General features: G+C 34.1%; 1 protein-coding gene across 1 annotated transcript; it reads right to left on the reverse strand.

The window, feature by feature from the left end:
* Positions 1-194: 194 nt before the first annotated feature.
* LOC131929356 (exosome component 10) lies at positions 195-20,112 on the reverse strand. Its single transcript, XM_059285487.1, has 22 exons — positions 19,993-20,112; positions 13,944-14,077; positions 13,647-13,764; positions 12,480-12,587; positions 12,185-12,344; positions 11,581-11,638; positions 11,421-11,496; positions 11,141-11,275; positions 10,872-10,991; positions 10,541-10,731; positions 10,236-10,392; positions 9,999-10,147; positions 9,716-9,878; positions 9,372-9,501; positions 8,994-9,100; positions 8,803-8,868; positions 8,589-8,624; positions 8,128-8,218; positions 7,226-7,401; positions 6,909-7,137; positions 697-770; positions 195-303 (listed from the first exon to the last, which is right to left on the reverse strand). The coding sequence occupies exons 1-22, from the start codon at positions 20,068-20,070 to the stop codon at positions 214-216; spliced, it is 2,646 nt and encodes an 881-aa protein (XP_059141470.1). The 5' UTR covers positions 20,071-20,112; the 3' UTR covers positions 195-213.
* Positions 20,113-21,010: the final 898 nt, after the last annotated feature.

The following is a 21,010-nucleotide window of genomic DNA, read 5'->3' on the forward strand; positions in this document are numbered from 1 at the left end:
GTAAAATTAAAAACGATCACGAGAAACGTAGATATTAGATTTGGGCCCCTTAAAACTAACCTCGAGAATTGGCGAGAACAGATTTGGCTAAATTTATGCCTTGTCCAAAACTCGCGATATTTGAGGGAAAGAAACTTTTCTTTTGTGCAATCACATAGTGGTTTTGTTATAGAAAAAAAAAGAAAGATGAGAACTGAGATACTAAACATTTCTTTATTTTTTCATTTTCTTGCTTTCCATTCCAGTGCACCCAAAGGTCAGACTGACGTTACTTCTTGGTCCAGACAATTTGGGTTTTCTGGTCTGAAAGAAAATTTGTATTAGTCCTCCCTGCTCATATAAAAGATGTAAAACTATTATTTTAAAATAATAATAGCTTGTTTAACAAGTTAAGTTCTCTTTTTGAACCAGGGCGATCATGGGGCAAGTGAAGTAGAGTTCACCCGTTTTTGTAGCCTCTGCATTTGAAGAAATAGCATGGCCCAGACACTTTAACTTTCCCGTACCCATAAGAGCTGGATGGACTCCAGGACGTTCAACTGATTCAAGACTTTCAGGTTAGCAGCCTAGCGCTAGGACACGCAGCCCCATATAGCTTGATTTTAAAAAGCTTTATTTGTTTGTTAATGCTAACTATATGTGTAATTGTCTGTAAAAATCCAATGCAAGCAATGTAAAAAAAACTTATTTAATTACCTTATCTTTATGTTTATTGGAACGTGAAGGTAAGGAAGGGTTGAAGAAGTCAACTTGTTTCTTCTTTTTACTGTCTGAAATTAAACATCACAGTAATATTGAAAACCAATTTTAAATTTAACTTAAAATTAATTTAAAAAAGAACTTGAAAGGCTAAGATGTCTGTGGAGTGGTACCACAAGTAAGTGGTTTTACACAGTATTGGTTATGCCAGAACAGACATAAAAATCAGCTAAATGTGAATCTAATGCTACAGGAACTAAATTGATTGGTGAGAAATGGTTATAGATCTAATATCAATATCTCACAAAGAGTCCATAAATATGATTAACTGCATCAATTATCAATGACGATTACTTTGTATTTTTTCCTGATCGCTTTTTATGTCTTTTCAGAGGCGTAGCGAGGGGGGGGGGGAGAACATATGTCCCCGGGCGCCGACCTTAGGGGGGGGGGGGCGCCAAATTGAAAGTTTGAGGGGGGGTGAAAATGAAAAGTTCGAGGGGGGGGGGGTGTGCAAATCGAAAATTTGCTCCCGAGGGGGCGCCAAATTGAAAGTATGTCCCCGGGCCGGGAAGGGTCGCTACGCCTCTGTGTCTTTTCTCTCAAACTGACCCCACCCTCTATGCTTTTATTTATTAATAAGAACATATGGATATTCCTAATAATAAAACGGGAGTGATCTCCCCTAAACTTTCTAGAATATTCTTATATAACACTACGGGGGATGGCACCTCGGGATATAGACATGATTTTTAATAACTTTTAAAATAGAATAGAATCTCCTAGAAAAAAGAATTGCGCACCAAGCAAACGCAAAAACATCTGTATATAAGGGCTGGTTAATATTAGTACTTTATAAATTCACATGCTTGAGAAATTGGAAATAGCGTAAATTACTACTTCCGGTCAACGGAAATTACTCAAATTTTGAAAAAAAGGCAGAGAATTAGATCATTTACTTACATGTGAAATTTCATTTATATATCTGAAACAGAACTCAAGTTATAGGCTTTTGAAAAATTGAAAGTAGAATAAGTGCCACTTCTGGTTACCGGTAATTGCTGCAATTTGATACGGATTTACGATTTTGATAAAATACTTGTATATGAAATTTCATCAACCTAGCTGTAACGGTACTCAAGTTATCGTGTTCAAAGACACACACACACACATACAAGATTGCAAAATTATGTTTTTCCGACTCAGGGTGGTGTAAAACGTTGAGATTTGCAAAAATCTCGATATTTTTTTTTTGCATGATTACAATACTTTCTCTATACGAGAAAGTTAAAATGTAAATTGTTTCAGTTTCACTATTCTACTTGCATTGAAAGGGTTGCTAAGGGGGAAGGATGGGTATCACATTTTTTAAAAACCTAATTTTTCCTGTTTACACAAGTATCACCCCCACCCCCAATCTTCTGAATATGTGCTGACAAATCAATGAATCTTAAAATCTGACAAATAACATGTCTTTTATGCTGTGTCTATGGATAAAACAAAATTGCAGTGGCGTAGCTAGGGGAGGGCGGGGAGGGCGGCCGCCCCGGGCGCCGACCCTAGGGGGGCGCCAAAAGGGGTAGAAAAAAAATAATTAAAAGCTCATTTTAAGCTGCAGTTTTAAATTATAAACAGTCAAAATAAAGAAATGTAACGGCTGAGAGCCTTTGCATACTGATTTAACTGTTTTCTACCTTGGTTGTGTAACTGTAAAACGTATATCTTTAAGAAACAGTGACAGGAAAGACCGCTTTCCAGCTTTCCTAGATGGGGGGGGGGGGGGGGGGGGGGGGGCGCTTTTTCGATGACTAAAATCGGAAAAATTCACACCGGATTAAGGAATAAACCGATATCGCCCAGAAAAGAAACCCACTGAACTAAAGCGTATTTTACGATTGTGTAACAAAAATAAACCGGGAGTGATCTCCCCTAAACTTTCTCGAATATTCTAATATGACACTACGTGGGATGTCAACTCGGAATATAGACATGATTTTTGTTTACTTAAACTTTTAAAAATAGAATAAAATCTAATAGAAAAAAAATTGCGCACCAAGCGAGCACCAAAACCAAATGTGCGTAATAGTGCGCAATATTATTAGTACTTTATAAATTTACATGCGTTTTTTGAGAAATCGGAAATAGCGTAACTTAGTACTAACGGTCAACGGGAATTACTCAAAATTTGATAGAAGGTAGAAAATTAGATCTTTTACTTACATGTGAAATTTCCTTTATCTATCTGAATTAGTACTCAAGTTATAGTCTTTTGAAAAATTCAAAGTAGAAAAAGTACCACTTCCGGTTATCGGAAATCGCTCAAAAGTTGCTACGGATCTACGATTTTGATATAATACTTATATATGAAATTTCATCAACCTAGCTGTAACGGTACTCAAGTAATCGTGTTTACACACAGACAGACACACACACACACACACAGACATACGGACAAGATTGCAAAATTATGTTTTTCCGTATCAGTGAGGTGTAAAACTCGAGATTTGTAAAAATCTCGATTTTTTTTTTTTTGGAACGATTACAAGACTTTCTCTATACTTCGTATAATCGAGAAAGTAAAAAAGAGTTAGCAGACTGTCGGAGCGGGTGGATGGGAAGCGACACTCTTTGCCAAAATGTTAAGAGAGAAGAAAATTAGTATATTGTACTGATTATTACTTTGTTCAACCTAACTGATAATTCAAAATTGCAATACTGGCCTACTATTATCGAAATTGTTCTAAAGACACGACCAAAAGTAGACCAAATAAGGCTTGCACCTTCTACAAAATAACTCTAAAGCACTGGTTCTTAACTTTTTGGAGTACCGAACCCAACCAGTTTCATATGCGCAATCACCGAACCCTCCTTAATAGTTGTATCGTCCACAATGAGAAAATCCGATCGTGAATCATATGAGTTGGGTGTGTCTTGTCCTCCGCGGAAGCCCTGAGACTGAATTACCGAACCTCTCGGGTTCGATGGAGCCCACGGTTCCAAGCTCTTTTGATTTTCTACTCTTTATTCGTTTGAGCATCTTAAGGGGAGATTAATTGGCGCCAAGTGAAGTTTTAGGGAACGACAATCAGCGTAATTGTTAATTTTTTTTCCAGACTGTCGCACACACAAACACACACGCATATATATATATATATGTTACGGTTAAAGCCCGAAGTGCGGCCAAACCCCGGATTGGCCGGCCAGTGCGCGGATTGGCCGGCTCTCTTGGCCAAAGCCCGAAGAACTTAAAACTAAGATCGTATTTCGTACATTGGCCGGCCAATGCGCGCACTGGCCGGGACGTACTGGCCAAAGTCCGAAGTGCTTAAACTTGACAGCGTATTTTGTACATTGGCCGGCCAATGCGCGCATTGGCCGGGATGTCCTGGCCAATGTTCTATCTAGACTAAGTTGTGATCGCGTTTTCATTATTCTGGTTGCGGTTTCATTGTGAGTAACGTATTGTTTAGCTCTTGTTTGTAAAGCTCATTCTTGTGGATCCTGTGGCAAAGATGTCCATGCTATTTGTGGAGTACCCAATGAAGCAGACGAAGGGTACGGAGGGAACATTACCTGCAGATTGTGTCACAACAAACAAGACATCATGGAACACAGGTCAGCAGCTCATGCTGGTTTGCAAAATCAGGGTGCTAAGATGCTTAAAACATCAAATACAAAATTTAAAGATGGTGAAGTGGGTGACAATGTACGCATCCGTGTTCAAGATGTTGACAAGAGGTCGCGGTGATCCCCGAAGCGTGATTGCAGTTGTCATGAGCGTCGAGGGCTTCTACAAATTAGGAACGGAACATGGTGTTCTAACACAACTATTTAGTAGAAGTGAGTTTTCAATTCTTCACGAAAAACTGCTCAGTTGGCACTGAGGAAAAATCACTACGAACAATTGCATCTTCACAATCATTGACTGGGGGCCAAGGTTACACTCGCTGCAATTGCAAAACCAAGTGCACAACAAATCGCTGCAAGTGTAAAAGTAACAAGCTACTATGTAATTCTAAATGCCATAAAAGTTCAAATTGTTGTAACAAATGATAATATTGATTGATTGAGACTATTATAAAATAAAAAATGTGAATGTTTCTGTCATTTACTTTAATTAATAATCAATAAAGACTTAATTTCATGATCCTTACGGCATAAAAAAAAAGCCAAAATCTGCCCACGATCTACTAATTAAGACTTTGGCCGGTCCACCATGGCCAGTCCGCGGATTGGCCGGCCAAAGGCCAAAATCAAGCAAAGTTTCGGACTTTGGCCGACCAATGGGAGACGATATTGGCCAATGCGCGGATTGGCCGGCCAATCCGCGCATTGGCCGACTTCGGGCTTTGACCGTAACATATATATATATATATATATATATATATATATATATATATATATATATATATATATATATATATATATATATGGGGGGCGCCAAACTGAAAGTTCGCCCCGGGCACCGGGAGGGGTCGCTACGCCTCTGCAAAATTGTGAAACTTCTCCTAAACAAAAAACATGTACTTGTTTTATTCAAATAATTCGGAAAATACTTAAAATATTTTTTTTTAGTACAATTGTATTGCATGAATAAAAACTTGTGTGCCAAATGAACGCACGACAGTAGTTTTGGGGCTGTGAATTTAGTTTTCCTCGGTTGAAGGGGGGGGGGGTCGGTCGGCTCTGTAGCGTCCTTGTGGATTTGGCTGCATTGCGTCATACTTCTAAGTGGAGCCCTGGTTCTTCCGAGGACTGGATTTATTCCAGATTTGGCTTCGGTTTCTGTAACTATATTTTGTTTTATGTGGACGAGTAGTTAGCCCATCGCACAACCCCCAACCTGGAGGACCAGGGCACAACGTTTGGTCTGGCCCCTACCCGCGCAGATCTGTCCGACTTGATTAGACCTGCCAGGAGCAATAGGCTCTGTCGGCATAGCTCTGGGGGTCGCTGGGGCACACAAGCCATCCCACCACTTCAAGGCGGTGTGCCATCAAGCCAGTTCTGCTGTATGGAGCAGAGACATGGAGAGTCTCCAAAGTAAGCACAGCAAAGATACAGACCTTCATGAATAGGTGCCTTAGACAGATATTGAAACTGAGATGGCAGGACAAAGTGCCGAACATAGAACTATGGAGGAAAGCTAGGCAGGAGCATATGGGTGTGCAAATTAGGAGGAAGTGGCGCTGGGTGGGTCATACACTCCGAAAGGCTCACCCAGATGTTACACGCCAAGCGCTTGAGTGGAACCCCCAAAGAAAGCAGAAAAGAGGGCGCCCAAGACAGACCTGGAGGCGGAGTCTTCTTGAAAAACTGAAGCCAACAGGGATGTCTTGGGAGATGACAAAATTAATAGCCGGGGATCGGAAGAAATAGGAGGAAATGGTGGAGGCCCTATGTTCCATAAGGAGCAAAGAGGACTAAGTCAAGTCAAATGAACACACAGTGTGCATTTACTAATAATAGAGTGGAAAATTAGTTCTTTATACAGCAAACTTTACTAAATTCTTAAAAATTAATAAAGCAGCCAGTTAAGTCAAATTTTTATATCACATTGCTTTGTCATTCAATCTTGAATCTTAGCCAAAGTTTCAAAGAAACTGATCCAAAGTGGTCAAAATTTCATTCACAGTTTTGACCATGATGAAGCATGAAAAAGCAAGATGAAGCATGACAAAGCAAGATTAAATAAAAGCTGCTAAAAAGGACTTTTTTAAACAGCAAATCTGGAAATAAGAAAGGAGGAATAATACCAGGGCATCCTGGAATATTGTATCATCTAACATTACTATTTTAATGGCAAATAATATTTTGGTAAATAATGTCTTTTTTTAATGTTTAAGTAATAGGTTTAAAAAATTCTCAGAAAAACATTAGGCTGTTGGAAAATTATCTAAATTCTTCAAATGATTGAAAATATTTGAAAAACTACATCCCGGATGTCTACATAATAGGGCTGGTAAGTAGGTCACCAATAAGTTCTATGGCTCATGCAGGTTTTATTGAGCCGTAGAACTGGTTGGTGACCTACTTACCAACCCTATACAGGCTAAGACAACCCAAAAATCTATGGAAGCAACATTTGGATTTCTATCATATACAGTCATGTGCCATACAAAAACTACATAACACAGTACATCATTTACTGCCTATTCATTTAGCAAAGATAAATCTACCTAATAAATTGTGATTTACTTAAATCTCACCTTTGATACAGGATGTCTCAGCCACTGAATAATCAAATGGTTGAAAACTTTGCTCAACATCAGTAACAGTTAGTTTCTTTTTAGACCTTTTCACCTTATCCTTTCTCATATTAGTTTCAGTATTAATAACACTAGAACAAGATGCATTGTTTAAATTTTCAGTTTCTGCTTTAGTTTTCAGTTCTTGGCATATGTTTTTCTTTTTTTCTTTCTTTTTTTTTTGAGTGGCCTATAAATGAAAGAGGTCAGTGTTTACAAGATAAAACAAAGGAGCTTAAAATGTACATAGACTAGTTTAATGTTTACTAGTCACATACCTCTTGCCTGATAGACATAAGTTTTTTTCCAACTATCTCTCCTGTAGTGTTATCTTTAATTTTGACTGGATTTGCTATGGTTGCGTCAGAACATTTAGAAGCTCCTATAGCAGTACTTTGTGTGCTTTGAAACATGCAGGAAGAAGCTTCATTTTTCATCTTCTTTGTAGGAGGTGCTGAATATTTAACAAGTATTTATATTTTAAACAATATAATAAGAATACAAAAATAAACCTTTAGAAAAATAAATGAATAACAAATAGGCCTATGTATTTCAAATAAACTAAACTATAGTCAACCACCACACATATAGGGTAAAATTAAATTTTTTTATTGAAATTAAGCTGGACCAATTTACTCATAATGGTTAAACTGTATATCAACCCTCTAGAACTGGTTTCAGATGTCAGAATCAATAAAAACCTCATACAAAGATAGATAATGGTTAGATTAGAACAAAAATGAAATAAAAAAAAAAAATAAAAAAAAAAATCAATGCCACAAATATGATATACTTGGTCATTAAAGAATGATACAAGCATGCCACATATCTTTTGGTATTTTGAACTGGCAAATCCAGAACTGCTTCAAATACTGTTTGCTGCTACATTTTATAAATAATGTGTAGTACTAAGTCTAATTTTTGAGTTTTTCTAAACTCATTTCCAAGCCTGGTAAATTATCCATGGTTTCACATAATTACTATTAGTATAAGAATCCCAGAATCAGAGCTTTTCTCGAAAGGAGTTTGAGGTAACATTAACAGACAGATTTTTTTCTAAATTTGTTTAAACAGCGCAAAGCTATGGTCACATTTTTATATGGACCCTACATCTTTTTCAATCAGACTGCTGGTGAAATAAAAATTTGCAAAGTAATCATGTTTTCACTGTTAATCTAACCATATATGGGTTGTAGGTTTTCCAAAATGTCTGCTTTTCTTTTGTTGCCTTGAACAACTGTTGATGGTTTTAAATTCCATATTTCTTTTTCCTGTAACATTTATATTTACACTTTAGTCTTTCAAAAAAGATAAAACAAATGTTAGATATTAACCATAGAATGGGCAACATTATGGAAATTGGTAGTTGAAAACTTTTTGTTGCAAAAAGATAATTGTATATAGCTATGACACAACACTTAATTTTTAATGAATTAGCAGATAATCTTTCTTTTATGTTTGCTATTTAAGTAATATTAAAATGGTTGACTATGCCTCCATCATATTACATTTTTAAAACTGAAATTCATATTTATTTATAAAATCCAGACTTAATGTGGATTGATGTGGACTACATAGTCATTGTAAAACAAATATATTTGACTATTATCCAATAAACTAAATCATCAAGAGAAGACTTACCACAGACGAGACTGAAACATCTCTAGGGGGTAAGTACTGTTGTAAATAAAAATAGCAAGCATATTAAAAATTGTAGCAATAGATTTACATATTTATTGTGTGTCTGATATACAAGTCTGTGTTAACTATTTTAAGAACTGCTTCAAGATTGGTGAATATTTGTTTATGTTAACAAAAAACTGTAAACACATAGAAATAATTCAAATATACTAACTTTTAAAAATGGGTTGGAGAAGCATGATCTGACCTCTTCTGCTAATATCTGAGATACATCCTTTTTCTAAAACAAATTGTTTTCTATATTAAAAAAAAAACCCCACTAAAGGAGCAATGATTTGTTGACATAAATTAACAAAGATTCTCAAAAAAAAAGATATGTGCAAATATAAATAACTTGATAATGACCTTGTCTTTCCTAATGGAGAAAGCTGAGATGATAGGCAATACTTTAAGGGCCACTCCAGACAAACTCTTATATAACATAGATGCTGAACTTGAAATTAATCCTGTTTCTATAAATATTTTTTAAAAAAGTAAGTAAATAAAAGTAATGCATAGCATATAAGTAATTAACAAGTTTAATAAATAATTTGTATATACATTTCTACATGTGCTGTCACTATAAAATAAAAAAGAAACATTGGGGGTAGGGAATGTATAAGCGGGATGACACAAAGTGAATAAAAATGAAATAAAAGACCATTCATTACAAATGCATGAATAATGCCAAATTAAATCGATGTAAAGAGCAGGGTTTAAACAAGAAATAACCTAATTCTTTACCCAATATTTTTTTCTCAATATCAGCTATCTTTTCATCTAAATGAGTCATGTCATGTGGACAGTTAAGAAAATTATCAGCATCATATTTGGGATGGTAAAATGATGACTGAATCTGTACTGGTTTTTCCATCTTGAAATATACAAATATGCCATATTAGTTTGATAGTTTTGACACAGAAAAACATAAATTACTATTTTAAATTCACCTTTTAAAATTTAAAAACTTTTGAATATATAGATATGTTTCAGATCATTTTAACAGGAATGTTAGTTAAGAGTTAATGATATCTCCATCAAATTATTTAGTTGTAAACATATATATGAAAAGGTTTTGCTTTATTTACTTTATAAATATCAAGCTCCCTTGCTTGAAGCACCATATTGTGCAATTCAATTAAACTCTGACGAACTAATGGGGGTATTGGATTACAACAGGCAAGCACCCCTTGTCGTTCTCTGGGTAAAATTTCTGCTATCTGAAGTAACATATGGTTCGGAAGAACATATCTAATTAGAAGAAAGTAAACACAACAATTTGTTAACAAATGAAGATTATAAAATAAGACTAAAATTATTACCTCTCATATCTAAAATGTATGATATTGCATTATTAGGGCTGAAACATACCCAAGACTTTCATCTTCCATCCTTGCCATTAAATCTCTCCATGCAAAAATATCCCGAAGTGCTGCCATCTGCTGGTTGTTGAAAACTTTTTTGCTTTTTTTGTACAGTTCTTTATAGTCATTCTCAGTGAATACAGGTTTCTGATACACCTTGATAAATTGAAGATTGACACATGATTTTTTTAATTAAAAAAAAATACGAACATATTGTTTATTGATAATAAGTATTGTATGTTACCTTTCCAGCAACAATTTTGCTACGTTCATAAACCGAGAGTAGAAGATTGTTTTGAGAATTTCCCCTGTCTAGGAGCTGGTTTTTCATTGAATCATAAATGTAAAGCAGATAATGAGTATCTTCTCTTGCATAATTGATCAGCTCTGATGGTAAAGGTCTAAAAACATAATATGAAAGATGAATTTTGAAAAGTATTCTGAAGAAAACTTTTTAAGCAATACAAGCTTTAGGAGACAATGTTAGAGGATAATATACTAGCAAAGAAATTAAAAAAAAAAAAACCACCACTTTCAAATCAGTCCCACCTAATTCTCCAATCTGCCAGCTGAAACTGCTTATCTGCCTCAATCTTACAATAATTTTTAAGTAGATGCGCAAGGGAAAATCTGGAAAAACCAAGAACACGTGCTGCCTGCCCAGTATCAAACATATTGACAACATAAATACCAAAATCTCTCTGAAGCCACACAATATCTGAATCTGCTCCATGAAATACCTACAACAAGAATCAAGAATTAAGCTTTAATAAGAAAAAAGTTTTTTATATTAAATAAAATAACTTACTTTTACATGTAATTTTCTAACTTTTTAAAAAGAGCTGTTAACTAGGCTGGTTTTTAAAAAAAAAATTATTACCTTAGTGATGTTTACATCTGTAAAAATTTCATTTAATATATATAAATCATTTCTTAATTCCAAGGTATCAACAATGTAGTCGTGTGATCTTGTAGAGATTTGCATTAAGCATGTAAAACCCTACAAAATAAAAATTTATTTATTTAAAGAATGAGAACTGTATGCAAAAAAACCAACAACATTTAAACATGGGTTTTAACAATTGGGATGGCAAAAGCTAGAAAAGAACACTCATAAAACCACCTTTATAAATAGTTAGGCAAGCAAACCTGAAAACTTCTATACGAGTGGTGTTCAAGATCCACAGCAAATGCAGTTTGTGTTCTCAGGTGATCAATCATCTCTTGCAACTTTTTCTGAGTATCAACAACTATCAAAGGAGTTACACTTAGAGGTTGGGGATCCTGGTATTTTTTTTAAATAAAAAAAATTGTGTGTGTTAATTTCAAGGTTTGCAATTTTTAATTGGCTTTATTTAAAAAAAAAAGTTCAATTAAGTAATGTTTAATTTTTAAAAATAATTAATAATTAAACAGAAAGTAAACAGACCTGAGGCACAACATGTTCAAATTCTTTTGGATCAGGTTTGAAAGAATCAAGTTCAAAACTGTATGGGTGAGGGTATCTGGATAAAGAAATTTAAATGAAAATTTGACAATTTTATCTTTCACCTAATAAATCGCTGATTCTTTTATTGCCAAAAACTTACACAAAACTGGGCCTCTCAGTTTCCTCAAAATTTACACCATCAGGTAGCCTCAGGCTTTCTAAAAATAAATAATATTAAATGATTATTTTCTTCAACAAAGTTTTTTGAGGTGTCAATTTTTGACATTTGACATTTTTTTTGTAATGAGAAAAGATTCAAGCAAATTTGAAATGAAATATGAAACATGGAATTATAAATCTGTAATCTGAACCAACTGTGAATATTATTCCCTAAGTGGTTTGACAAAGTACCTAACACAGGGAAAGGATAGGACAAATCCTGTGCAGCAAGAAATTTGATAAAAGGTGGACATGTATAGGTCATTAGTCAAGAAATCGGCAATGAGTACTACCAGACAAAGCACATCAAAAGAATCTACAAGAATAAAGAATAAGGGAGACCCAAAAACACCTGGCATAGAGAAATTGAAAGATATGAAAATCATTAGAAAGAAATAAAAAGAACTGGACAAAATAAGCATGAAAGGATGTAAATGGCAAAGAAGAAAACTCTGAGCAAAAATTGGATATGGAGTCTGATTTTATCACAAAGGCACTTGAACATAAAACTTACTAGTAATATTACCCCTGATTTCTACACATACCTTCAAGTGATTTTAGGGCATTAGGCTTGGAAAGTAATTGTGGCTTAAATGGCAAGTTAGTGTTGTCAATCTTGTCGCGAAAAGACAACTGAGGTCTTTGTATATTTCTGGCTGTCATTAGTCGATAAGCTGTTGCAGATTTACCCACATCAACAACAGGCTAAAAAAACAAAAGCAAATGGTTGGCAGAAATTTTTTTTTTTACAAAACAAGCTGTCTATGATATGGTATTTAAAGCACAAAATTAAATATTGTTAACATTTTTGCAAAACAATAAAGTTTTCTTTGAAAGTACTTTTTGATTCCAGCTTGAAGTTGCTTTAAATGAGACAGGTGAAGCAGAGGCTATTATAAGTTTAGTTTCCTCTTTGTGAATCCCAGATGCCTCATCCAAAAGAGTTCCCTAAAAATAAATTATATGTAACTAGTTGTAGCATTCAGTAAAAGTCAAATGTAATAGTATTATTAAGATTTTAATAAAGATGTCAGATTACAGAAATATTGTGAACTTTAATTTTTCAAAAATATAAATCAACTACTTAAAAATTTGTCATAGCATACAAAGCATAAAAATTGTACACAGCTTAGTTACAATTAATATGGTTATAAAATCCTGTCTCTCTGGGTTTTTTTGGACTTTACTGAAGATTGAATGTATTTGATATTTTAATATTTTCGGTAACTAAATAAATTAAAAAAAAAAAAAAAAATCAACTTGGTTTTCATGTGTAATGGCGATATAAACAATGGCACACTGCTATTCCATAGGCTACCATAAAATTTATTGTACACATTGTAAACGAAAAAAAAGGAATACTAGATCATGGGGTTTAAATTTGCATTGTTATTTAAAAACTTTATCTGCATAGTTTTGTAACAAAAAAACTATGATGTGGGGCTGTCAGAAATCGAGTTCCTGTAAGCCAATCAATGTATGTCTTATGAAAGTGAAACATCGGGATATAACTTAGGCTTGATGAGAATAAAAAGAAATGTAGCCTTAAACTCAACAAATTATTTTGAAGTTCTCTGGATTAACAACTTTTATAACATTGATTTGATTGATTCTAAAAATATTAAATTTCTGATTTATTTTTAGGCTTAAGTTTTATTTTTTGTTATTTTTACGGTCGCTTTGATAGCAAAATCTAAAAAAGCAAGCTTTTAATCCATGTCAACAACGTGATGGAAGGATTCTCGTAAATTCAGTCGTCTTCATGGTATGTTATCAGTAGGGGCCTACTCTAAGATCAAACTTGACAAAACTGACAAGCACCTATTTGATTTTAAGCAGGTCACAAACTTTAATGCAGTGCTACCAAAAAAAAACAACTTTCTATTCTATATTCAAAATAAAACAACTCACTAAATAACAATGGTTAAAACAGATTTTTGGTTCTTTTTAACATTGTTACAAAATATTAGTAGTGATTGAATGTTTAAAAATAAATAAAAACCGTACAGTTCGCTCCAAAATTTGATCATTTGCATCAAGAAGAACATCAAACTGATCCTCAAGCTCAGCCACATCTTGATTAAGGCTTCCCTTAACATTTTGATGACGTAGAAGTCTCTGTAGCCTATGATAAATTATTTTTAAAACATTAAAAACATTTATCTGCATACTGCAAATTGCTTTTTAAAGATGTAATAGAAATTTTATTTTTGTTTCAACTTATACACAGTTTCAATAGCACAGTAAATAACCACAGCAAATCTTAAAACTATTGTAATTAAACAACTGATATTTATAGCTCACAAAGACAAGATCCTTCGTCCCTCAATATCCAAAACATCACGAACAGTTCTAAATGTAGAATAAAAATCAAAATCATCACCGACTGGTAAAGTATTTGAACTTTTTGTTGCTTTCAAAACTGCTTTTAGGGTTTTCTAAAAAGAAAAAAACAACAACTATGAATAGGGATAATTAATTAAATGGATAATTAATAAAAATTTCAACTTAGGATTCTGGAAAATGCAATAAGTGGACACTCATTGGGAAACTTACTAGATTACCTAGAGCCTAGAGTTTGCAAATGCTCTTGCCCTACTCTCAAAAAGGCTGCAGGACATGCAGGATGAAGTCGATGCTTTATAACACCTCAAAGCCTGATGTGACATTTATTTGAAGTGGATTTTGGTAATTATTGTGGAGTAGACTATAAAGTAAAGTAGTAAAGTTTCCCTGACGGTCTATGGGGCAAGTGAAGTAGAGTTCACTTGTTTCTGTGACCTTGGCATATGAAGAGATAGTGTGGTCAGCACTATGCCCAGCCGCCTTTAATTTCCCTAATGTGAGTTAGGTACCTGATCAGAGTTGGGTGGACTCAGGGACGGTCTACTGACTTGAACCCGGATTCGAACTCGAGCTATTTTTAGTAACGTTACATCATTGTTACACTTGTTGTCAGATAGAAACAACTAATTTTTTATTTTTGTGGAATGAACTGTTAAGTCTAGTATTTTAAATATAATTCAGTTGTAGCATGTGCAGAAAATGTGGACATTATTATTGTATGAAATTATTAGTAATTTTATTAGTATATTGATTTTTTTTTTCTTCACTGCAAGTAGGCCGACTGCACTGTTAGTTTCATTGAACATAATTTGTGACCGGTCATTAACCTTGTAAATACTAAGTGACCTAACCTTCTATCTATATACTACTAAAACTCAAGTTTGTTTACATGTTTGAATATTTATTTTTTTGTTTGTTTGGCTGATCGAGTATTGTGATATGTTCTACTCTATCTGGAGAGCTGTAAAATAGTATGTAGGTAGAGAATAATTTTTTAATGCAGACAGACTTTTAATCACAAATTTATTTAAAGACGTTAATTAATTTATTGATTTATTCATACGTAGAGTAACCCTTTTTTTTTTAAAAAGATTAGAACGACCACTACACTCGGCGGGACCGTGACGTCACAGTTTTTTGTTTACTCTTTAGTACAATAAAATGGCGGCGTCTATCGAAGAAAATTGTGTTCCAATTCAAAAGTTTAACGCGTTCTAAATCTAATTTTCTGTCAGTCATAACTTTAACAATACGCCCGTTTGCTGTATTTATTACGTTCCAACACTTATATCAATTTTAAACTGTCTTTTTTCATTTAGTTTTACAATAAATTTCTCTAGATCTAAAGATCAGCTGTCGAAGGAAAGGTTATGAATCTAGCCTAGATCTAGATCTTGCCTAGATCTAGATCTAGCCTAGATCTAGGTCACTAGACTCAATGTAAATTCTAGATCTAGACTTAATGTAAATTCTACATCTAGAATCTATTTCAGGCCTTAATACATCTAGAATCTATTTCAGGCCTTAATTATTTTATATAAATCTTTGTTTGGCTAATTTAAGATAAAATTAAATTTGAAAGTTACTACTACTAGACTTAGATCTAGATCTATGCGCGTAAATCAAGTTGCATAAGGAGACTCAAAGTATAGTATAAAAATTCACTTGTGACGTCACGAGTAAATAGCTAAGTTGGTAGTGTAGCCGGCTCTCATGCGGGTGGCACAGTTATCCAACGGATGACGGGTATTCTAGTATAATTTATATGAAATTATATGTAGTTTTTAATTAGGTTTTTCAAACATCGTCACTCGCGAGATCTACTGCTTACATTTTCTCGTCTGCGGGAGAAAAATGTTAACATGGTTGAGGGTTCACAGTGAGTTCAGCAGGCCTATTATAGCATACGTCACAGCATTAACGATTACTGTTAGAGATCGCCGGTGGTCAACCCCACCCCTCCCCTCATAAACCAAGCAAAGTGTAAAACAGGCATACTTAGAGTCATTTTAAGTTCACGCAAGCTTATAGGACTATAGATTTACTACGCATAGATAGCTGGTTAAAAAAAAAAAAAACCTCGCCTAACCTAATGCTACAACAGAAGAGAAAATAATTAACCATTAATGTCCCGTAACGCCCGCTGCCGCCCGACACCGTTAATGTCCCGTAACGCCCGCTGCCGCCCGCTTAAAATACGCATAGAAAAATTAAATTTGTTTCATTAAAATTTGGCCTACAAATCCTAATTTTTAACTAAACAGGAAGTCGGATAGTTTCACCATCCTTTTCCGGTCTTATAATTTCAATGGCACTTTTGAAAGATAAAAAATAATAGCTTCTTTCGATCTCGAAATTTTAGACTCATCTGTCCTTTTTTTAGTAGATTTAATGTTAAAAATAAAATAAAATAATGCCTCTAAACGTATCTAGGCATGTATTTTATGAATTAGTTATCTTAAACATAACCAAATTGATATTTAACTGTTAAATTCGATGCTTAGTTGTTTAGACAAAAATAAATAAAGTTGACTACCGAAAATGACCTGTTTTGAATTTTCTCCGACATTTTTTATTTTTTTACTGTACTTTTACCGAATATAATATATTCTATTTAATACTGTTGGAAAGCCAGGTTTATTCCCAACATTAAGCAGTAGTTTTTATCTTAATTTTCAATTTCATTTAGACAAAAACAAATATTTTGTGAAACTATTCACTTGATCATACAGAGTTATGCTCCTTACATTGGGCCGTCATGGGTGGAGTTTTGGTAGAATGAATGGGACATTAATGGTTAAGTAGTATTTATTTTCAAGTTTTAAAAAAATTGGTTTATCATCTTACCTAATACTGTATTGTCTTTACAGTTACAAGGACTAGATCAATATTTCTGTCAGATCTATTTTTAGTTTTGGATATTAATTTTCTCAACTTTATGGTATCGATTGTTCAATTAATTATGTAATGTCTTAAATTTTACGTAGAATTTATAATAAATATGTCTGATATTTTCTTAATAAACATATTGGGTAACGATTAGGGTGGTTTCACCTCGCTGCGTAACCAACAACTTGAGCTAGAATAGCCTAGATCTAGATGCTCTATATTTCAAGCTGTCTTGAATCTATACAATTTCTATTTTTTTTTCTATTGTTTTAAATTATTTCGATCATTTACTTCTTCTAAATCTAGTAAGTTTGTGTCTCTACATACAAGCATATCTAAGCAAATGTTACGTTATGTCTTGTTAGTGATTGTTACGTCCCTTTGTTATGATCATTATAGTTGCGTCCCTTGAGTCATCACTGGGTCAACCTTTAAAGTGTCATTAATAAATTTAATTAACATGTTTTTTATTTGGTTTTGCAATCTATTAATTAATACAAAGTGACTACGCGTCTCCCAGGTTGGATTTGCCATATTTTAATTGAAAATGCTTACTTTTTACTTTTCTATCGGTGTGGTTGAGTCAACAGTTTGCCAGCTGTAGACTGTAGTTCATAGACTTGGGGCTCCGAGTTCAAACCCGGGGTTAGCACGACTGGTACTGGTTTTTTTTTTTTTTTTTCATTTTTTTTCATATTGAAACTATAACGCATGATTCTTTTTTTTTTAAATAAAATCTCCAAACATCGTCACTGGCGTGATTGCTTGTTTGCCTTACGTTTATTATCCCGTGAGTGGAAAATCCCACCACGGCCCACTGTCGGCGAGGTCACTGAGTTCAGCAGGCCTAAAGCATATGTTACAGAATGAACACAAGTTCACGAGATCGTCTGTTTTCACTTCTCTCTTTTTCCCACCCCTCGCCCTCAAGCAAATAAATTTTTTTTTAAGTTCAAGACTTAGATCTACTATCACGCATGCTAGATAGCTAGGCCTAAAGGTTAAAGGGCAGTTTGATTTAGCTTGATTGCTGCTAGATCTAGGACTATAATCTGACCCACTTATTGTCATATTGACACTACACTTTTTTTTTTACAAGTACTAGACTCTAAGGTGTTAAAATAATAATAATGTAATGATACATATTACTAATATTAGAGTAGAATGGCAGAGGAATAATATAATAATACTTTGGGTTTGTTTCTGTATGAAACGGTTACAAAATAGCGCCCGCTGAAAGTTGGGCGTTCGGATTTTTCCACTATGTCAGTATGTGTGATCAGCTGTGGAACTTCACTCTACCTAAGGACCTAAAACGGGTAATCTATCGTTTTAGGTACGTAAAATCGCCCGCAGCTAGTAATGTACGAAAAAGTTACCTCATTGTCAAGGCTTTAATAGAAGTATACTACTGTGATATATTTGTGTCAAATATTAGGCCTAGGCCTATAGATAGATGAATAAAATTCAGTTGTTTAAAAATAGATACATAAATGAAACATTTTTGTATTTTTCAAAACATAAATCCTCTTCAAAATGTGAAATAATTATTAAAATTTAAGGAGTAAGGAGTCACCTGTTTTTCACATTACTAGTCGCGGGCGATTTTACGTACCTAAATGAAAACGATAGATTACCCTGCCCTAAAACGATTGATTACGTCTACAAAAATTTAATGAGGCACTGCCTTTTCAAATGGACACCAGCGAGAAAAGTCTCAAAGGTATTTGAGAGGTGTATAAATTCATTTAAAAATCTTGCACAGCGTAGTTACAATTAATATGGTTATAAAATCCTGCCTGTCTGGTTTTTCAGACTTTACTAAAGATTGGATGTATTTGATGTTTATAATATTTTCGGTAACTAAATAAAATTTAAAAAAAAAGCAAAAACAATTTGGTTTTCACGTGTAATGGCGACATAAACAAAATGGCATCCTGCTATTGGATAGGCCGCCATAGATTTTATTGTAAACATTGTAAGCTAAAAATAGAAAACTTGGTCATGGGGTTTTAAATTTGCATTGTTATTTAAAAACTTGATCTGCAAAGTTTTGTAAACAAATAGTTATCGATCACTAAGTTACTGTACAGCCAATCAATATTTGTCTTACGAAAGTGAAACATCCGGTTATAACTTAGGCTTGATGAAAATAAATAGAAATATGGTAAAATCACGATATAGCGTCGGAAATTATTGGGTAATGTTCGTTGAGTTTCGGTAACATTCGTTACTGTAAACCATAGTTTATTTGACCGGTGAAATAAAAATAGTGTCTAGTGCATTAAATTATTGTATTAACTTAATTTAATGTTTAACTGACAAAAAATTAGCAACAATTAGTAAATCTAAATATTATTAATAAAGTCGAGTGTAGTAATTAATGTTTTTTTTTTAAGAAACAGAAAAAAACCTGCAGAAGATTTGCGACAACCAGCTCTAGTTCTGTTAGTAAATAAGACGATTAGATTAACTAAAGTTAAAACTAGAATAATGTTTAGTAGCAGCAATAATTAGCACATACACTTAAAATAATTAGAAATACAAAATAATTAGCAAAACAGTATTTAAAATGCAACTAAAATCAATCCTTGCACATTTTTAAACATTATGTATTAAAAATAATATGGCGGCAAATAAATGATGGTTTACAGTATTTCCGGTGGTTTCCGGAACGGCTCGACAGACTACGCCATGGTTTTACTGTTTTTTACTGCTGTACAGTTCCGGAATAATAACCGACGCTATATCGTGATTTTACCGAAATATTATCATTATGTACATGTAGTAATATCAAATATGTAGCCTTAAACTCAACAAATTATTTTCAAGTTCTCTGGATTTGCAAATTTTATAGCATTTATTCTAAAAATATAAAATTTCTAAATTAATTTTAGGCTTAAGTTTTTTTTTTTTTTTTTTACGGTCTAAATCTAAAAAGCACGTTTTTAATCCATGTCAACAACATTAGTCATCTCATTGAGTCATTATGGATCTCGTCAACTCGCTCGCCTCCATTACTAGCCTCGGCCGATTTTACGTAGATCTACCTAAAGCGATAGATTACCCGATTTCGATGTATTGAAATGTACGCAATCTGTAAAGTGTAAAGCTTTACCTGGGAGAGTTCATTAACATCTGCAACCCCTGGAAATATTGAGGGTTGCTTCTCTTTACTCAACTCGTGGTTCTCCATATTTTATAATGATTACTTGCCAGACAACTGAAGTGCCAGGCTTTAGAATTGCCAAATTAAAAAAAAAAAACAACCAACAGTTTAATAAGTTATAGATCTAGATCTATATTCTAGTACTAGGGCGTCTTTAAATAAAGATAAGTTATAGATCTAATTGTATTTGTAATCAATATTAAAAATAAAAATATTTTTTCCCCGGCAAATGTATTTTTACACTCCGCCTTCATAGCCATTCAAGTTTTAATATAATAACACGTACTTTTTTAATATTAGATTCAATAAGGCATAAGGGTCGTCCATAAATGACGTCACACTCATGAGGGGGGGGGCGCAGTGTTTCTTCCAGACTTTTTTCTCCGGGGGGGGGGGGCACTTGAAATCTTCGGGGGGGGGGGGCGGTAAACTTTCTTCGGGGGGGGGGCGGACACTGTTAAAAGTATATATTTTCTATATAAATTATATAAATTTCATTTCGTTCGGGGGGGGGGGGGGGGCGGTAAAAAAATTTCGGGGGGGGGGGGGCTTTGCCCCCCCCCCCCCCGAAGAGATGCCTGGAAGAAACTCTGGGGGGGGGGGCGTAATTTTGTGACGGTGTGTGAGGGGGGTTTAGATGGTGTGACGTCACACTTTTGCATTACATAAATAAAAGCAATGTTGGAAAACGAGTTTTAGCCCTTATTTTGCATTATAGGAAACTGTTTTAATAAACTGTAATAGGAATTGATTAAAATACTCTATGTTGACAGAGTTCAGACAAGATTTTGGAAAAACATCGATGTTTTAAGAAAAATTCAACTGCAATTTTGAGGGGGGTTGTAGGCTGATGTGTGACGTCATTTTAGGGGAGGGGGTCTGGTTTTTTGTGACGATGTGTGATGGAGGGGAGGGGGAGGTAAAAATCGTCCAAAAAAGCGTGATGTCATTTATGGATGACCCCATT

Source organism: Physella acuta, unplaced genomic scaffold (genome assembly GCF_028476545.2).
Source record: "Physella acuta isolate Inbredline_101_S28 unplaced genomic scaffold, ASM2847654v3 ptg001618l, whole genome shotgun sequence".
NCBI lineage: Eukaryota > Metazoa > Mollusca > Gastropoda > Physidae > Physella > Physella acuta.

Bases quoted from the DNA above. Each gene is read 5' to 3' on its own strand.
- LOC131929356 (XM_059285487.1), bottom strand. From the start codon at position 20,070: ATGGAGAACCACGAGTTGAGTAAAGAGAAGCAACCCTCAATATTTCCA. The intron at 9,101-9,371 runs GTAAAGAATTAG...AAATATTTATAG, and splicing joins TATTGAGAAAAAAATATTGG to AAACAGGATTAATTTCAAGT. The intron at 7,402-8,127 runs GTTAGATTAACA...TTAAATATTCAG, and splicing joins AAACCTACAACCCATATATG to CACCTCCTACAAAGAAGATG.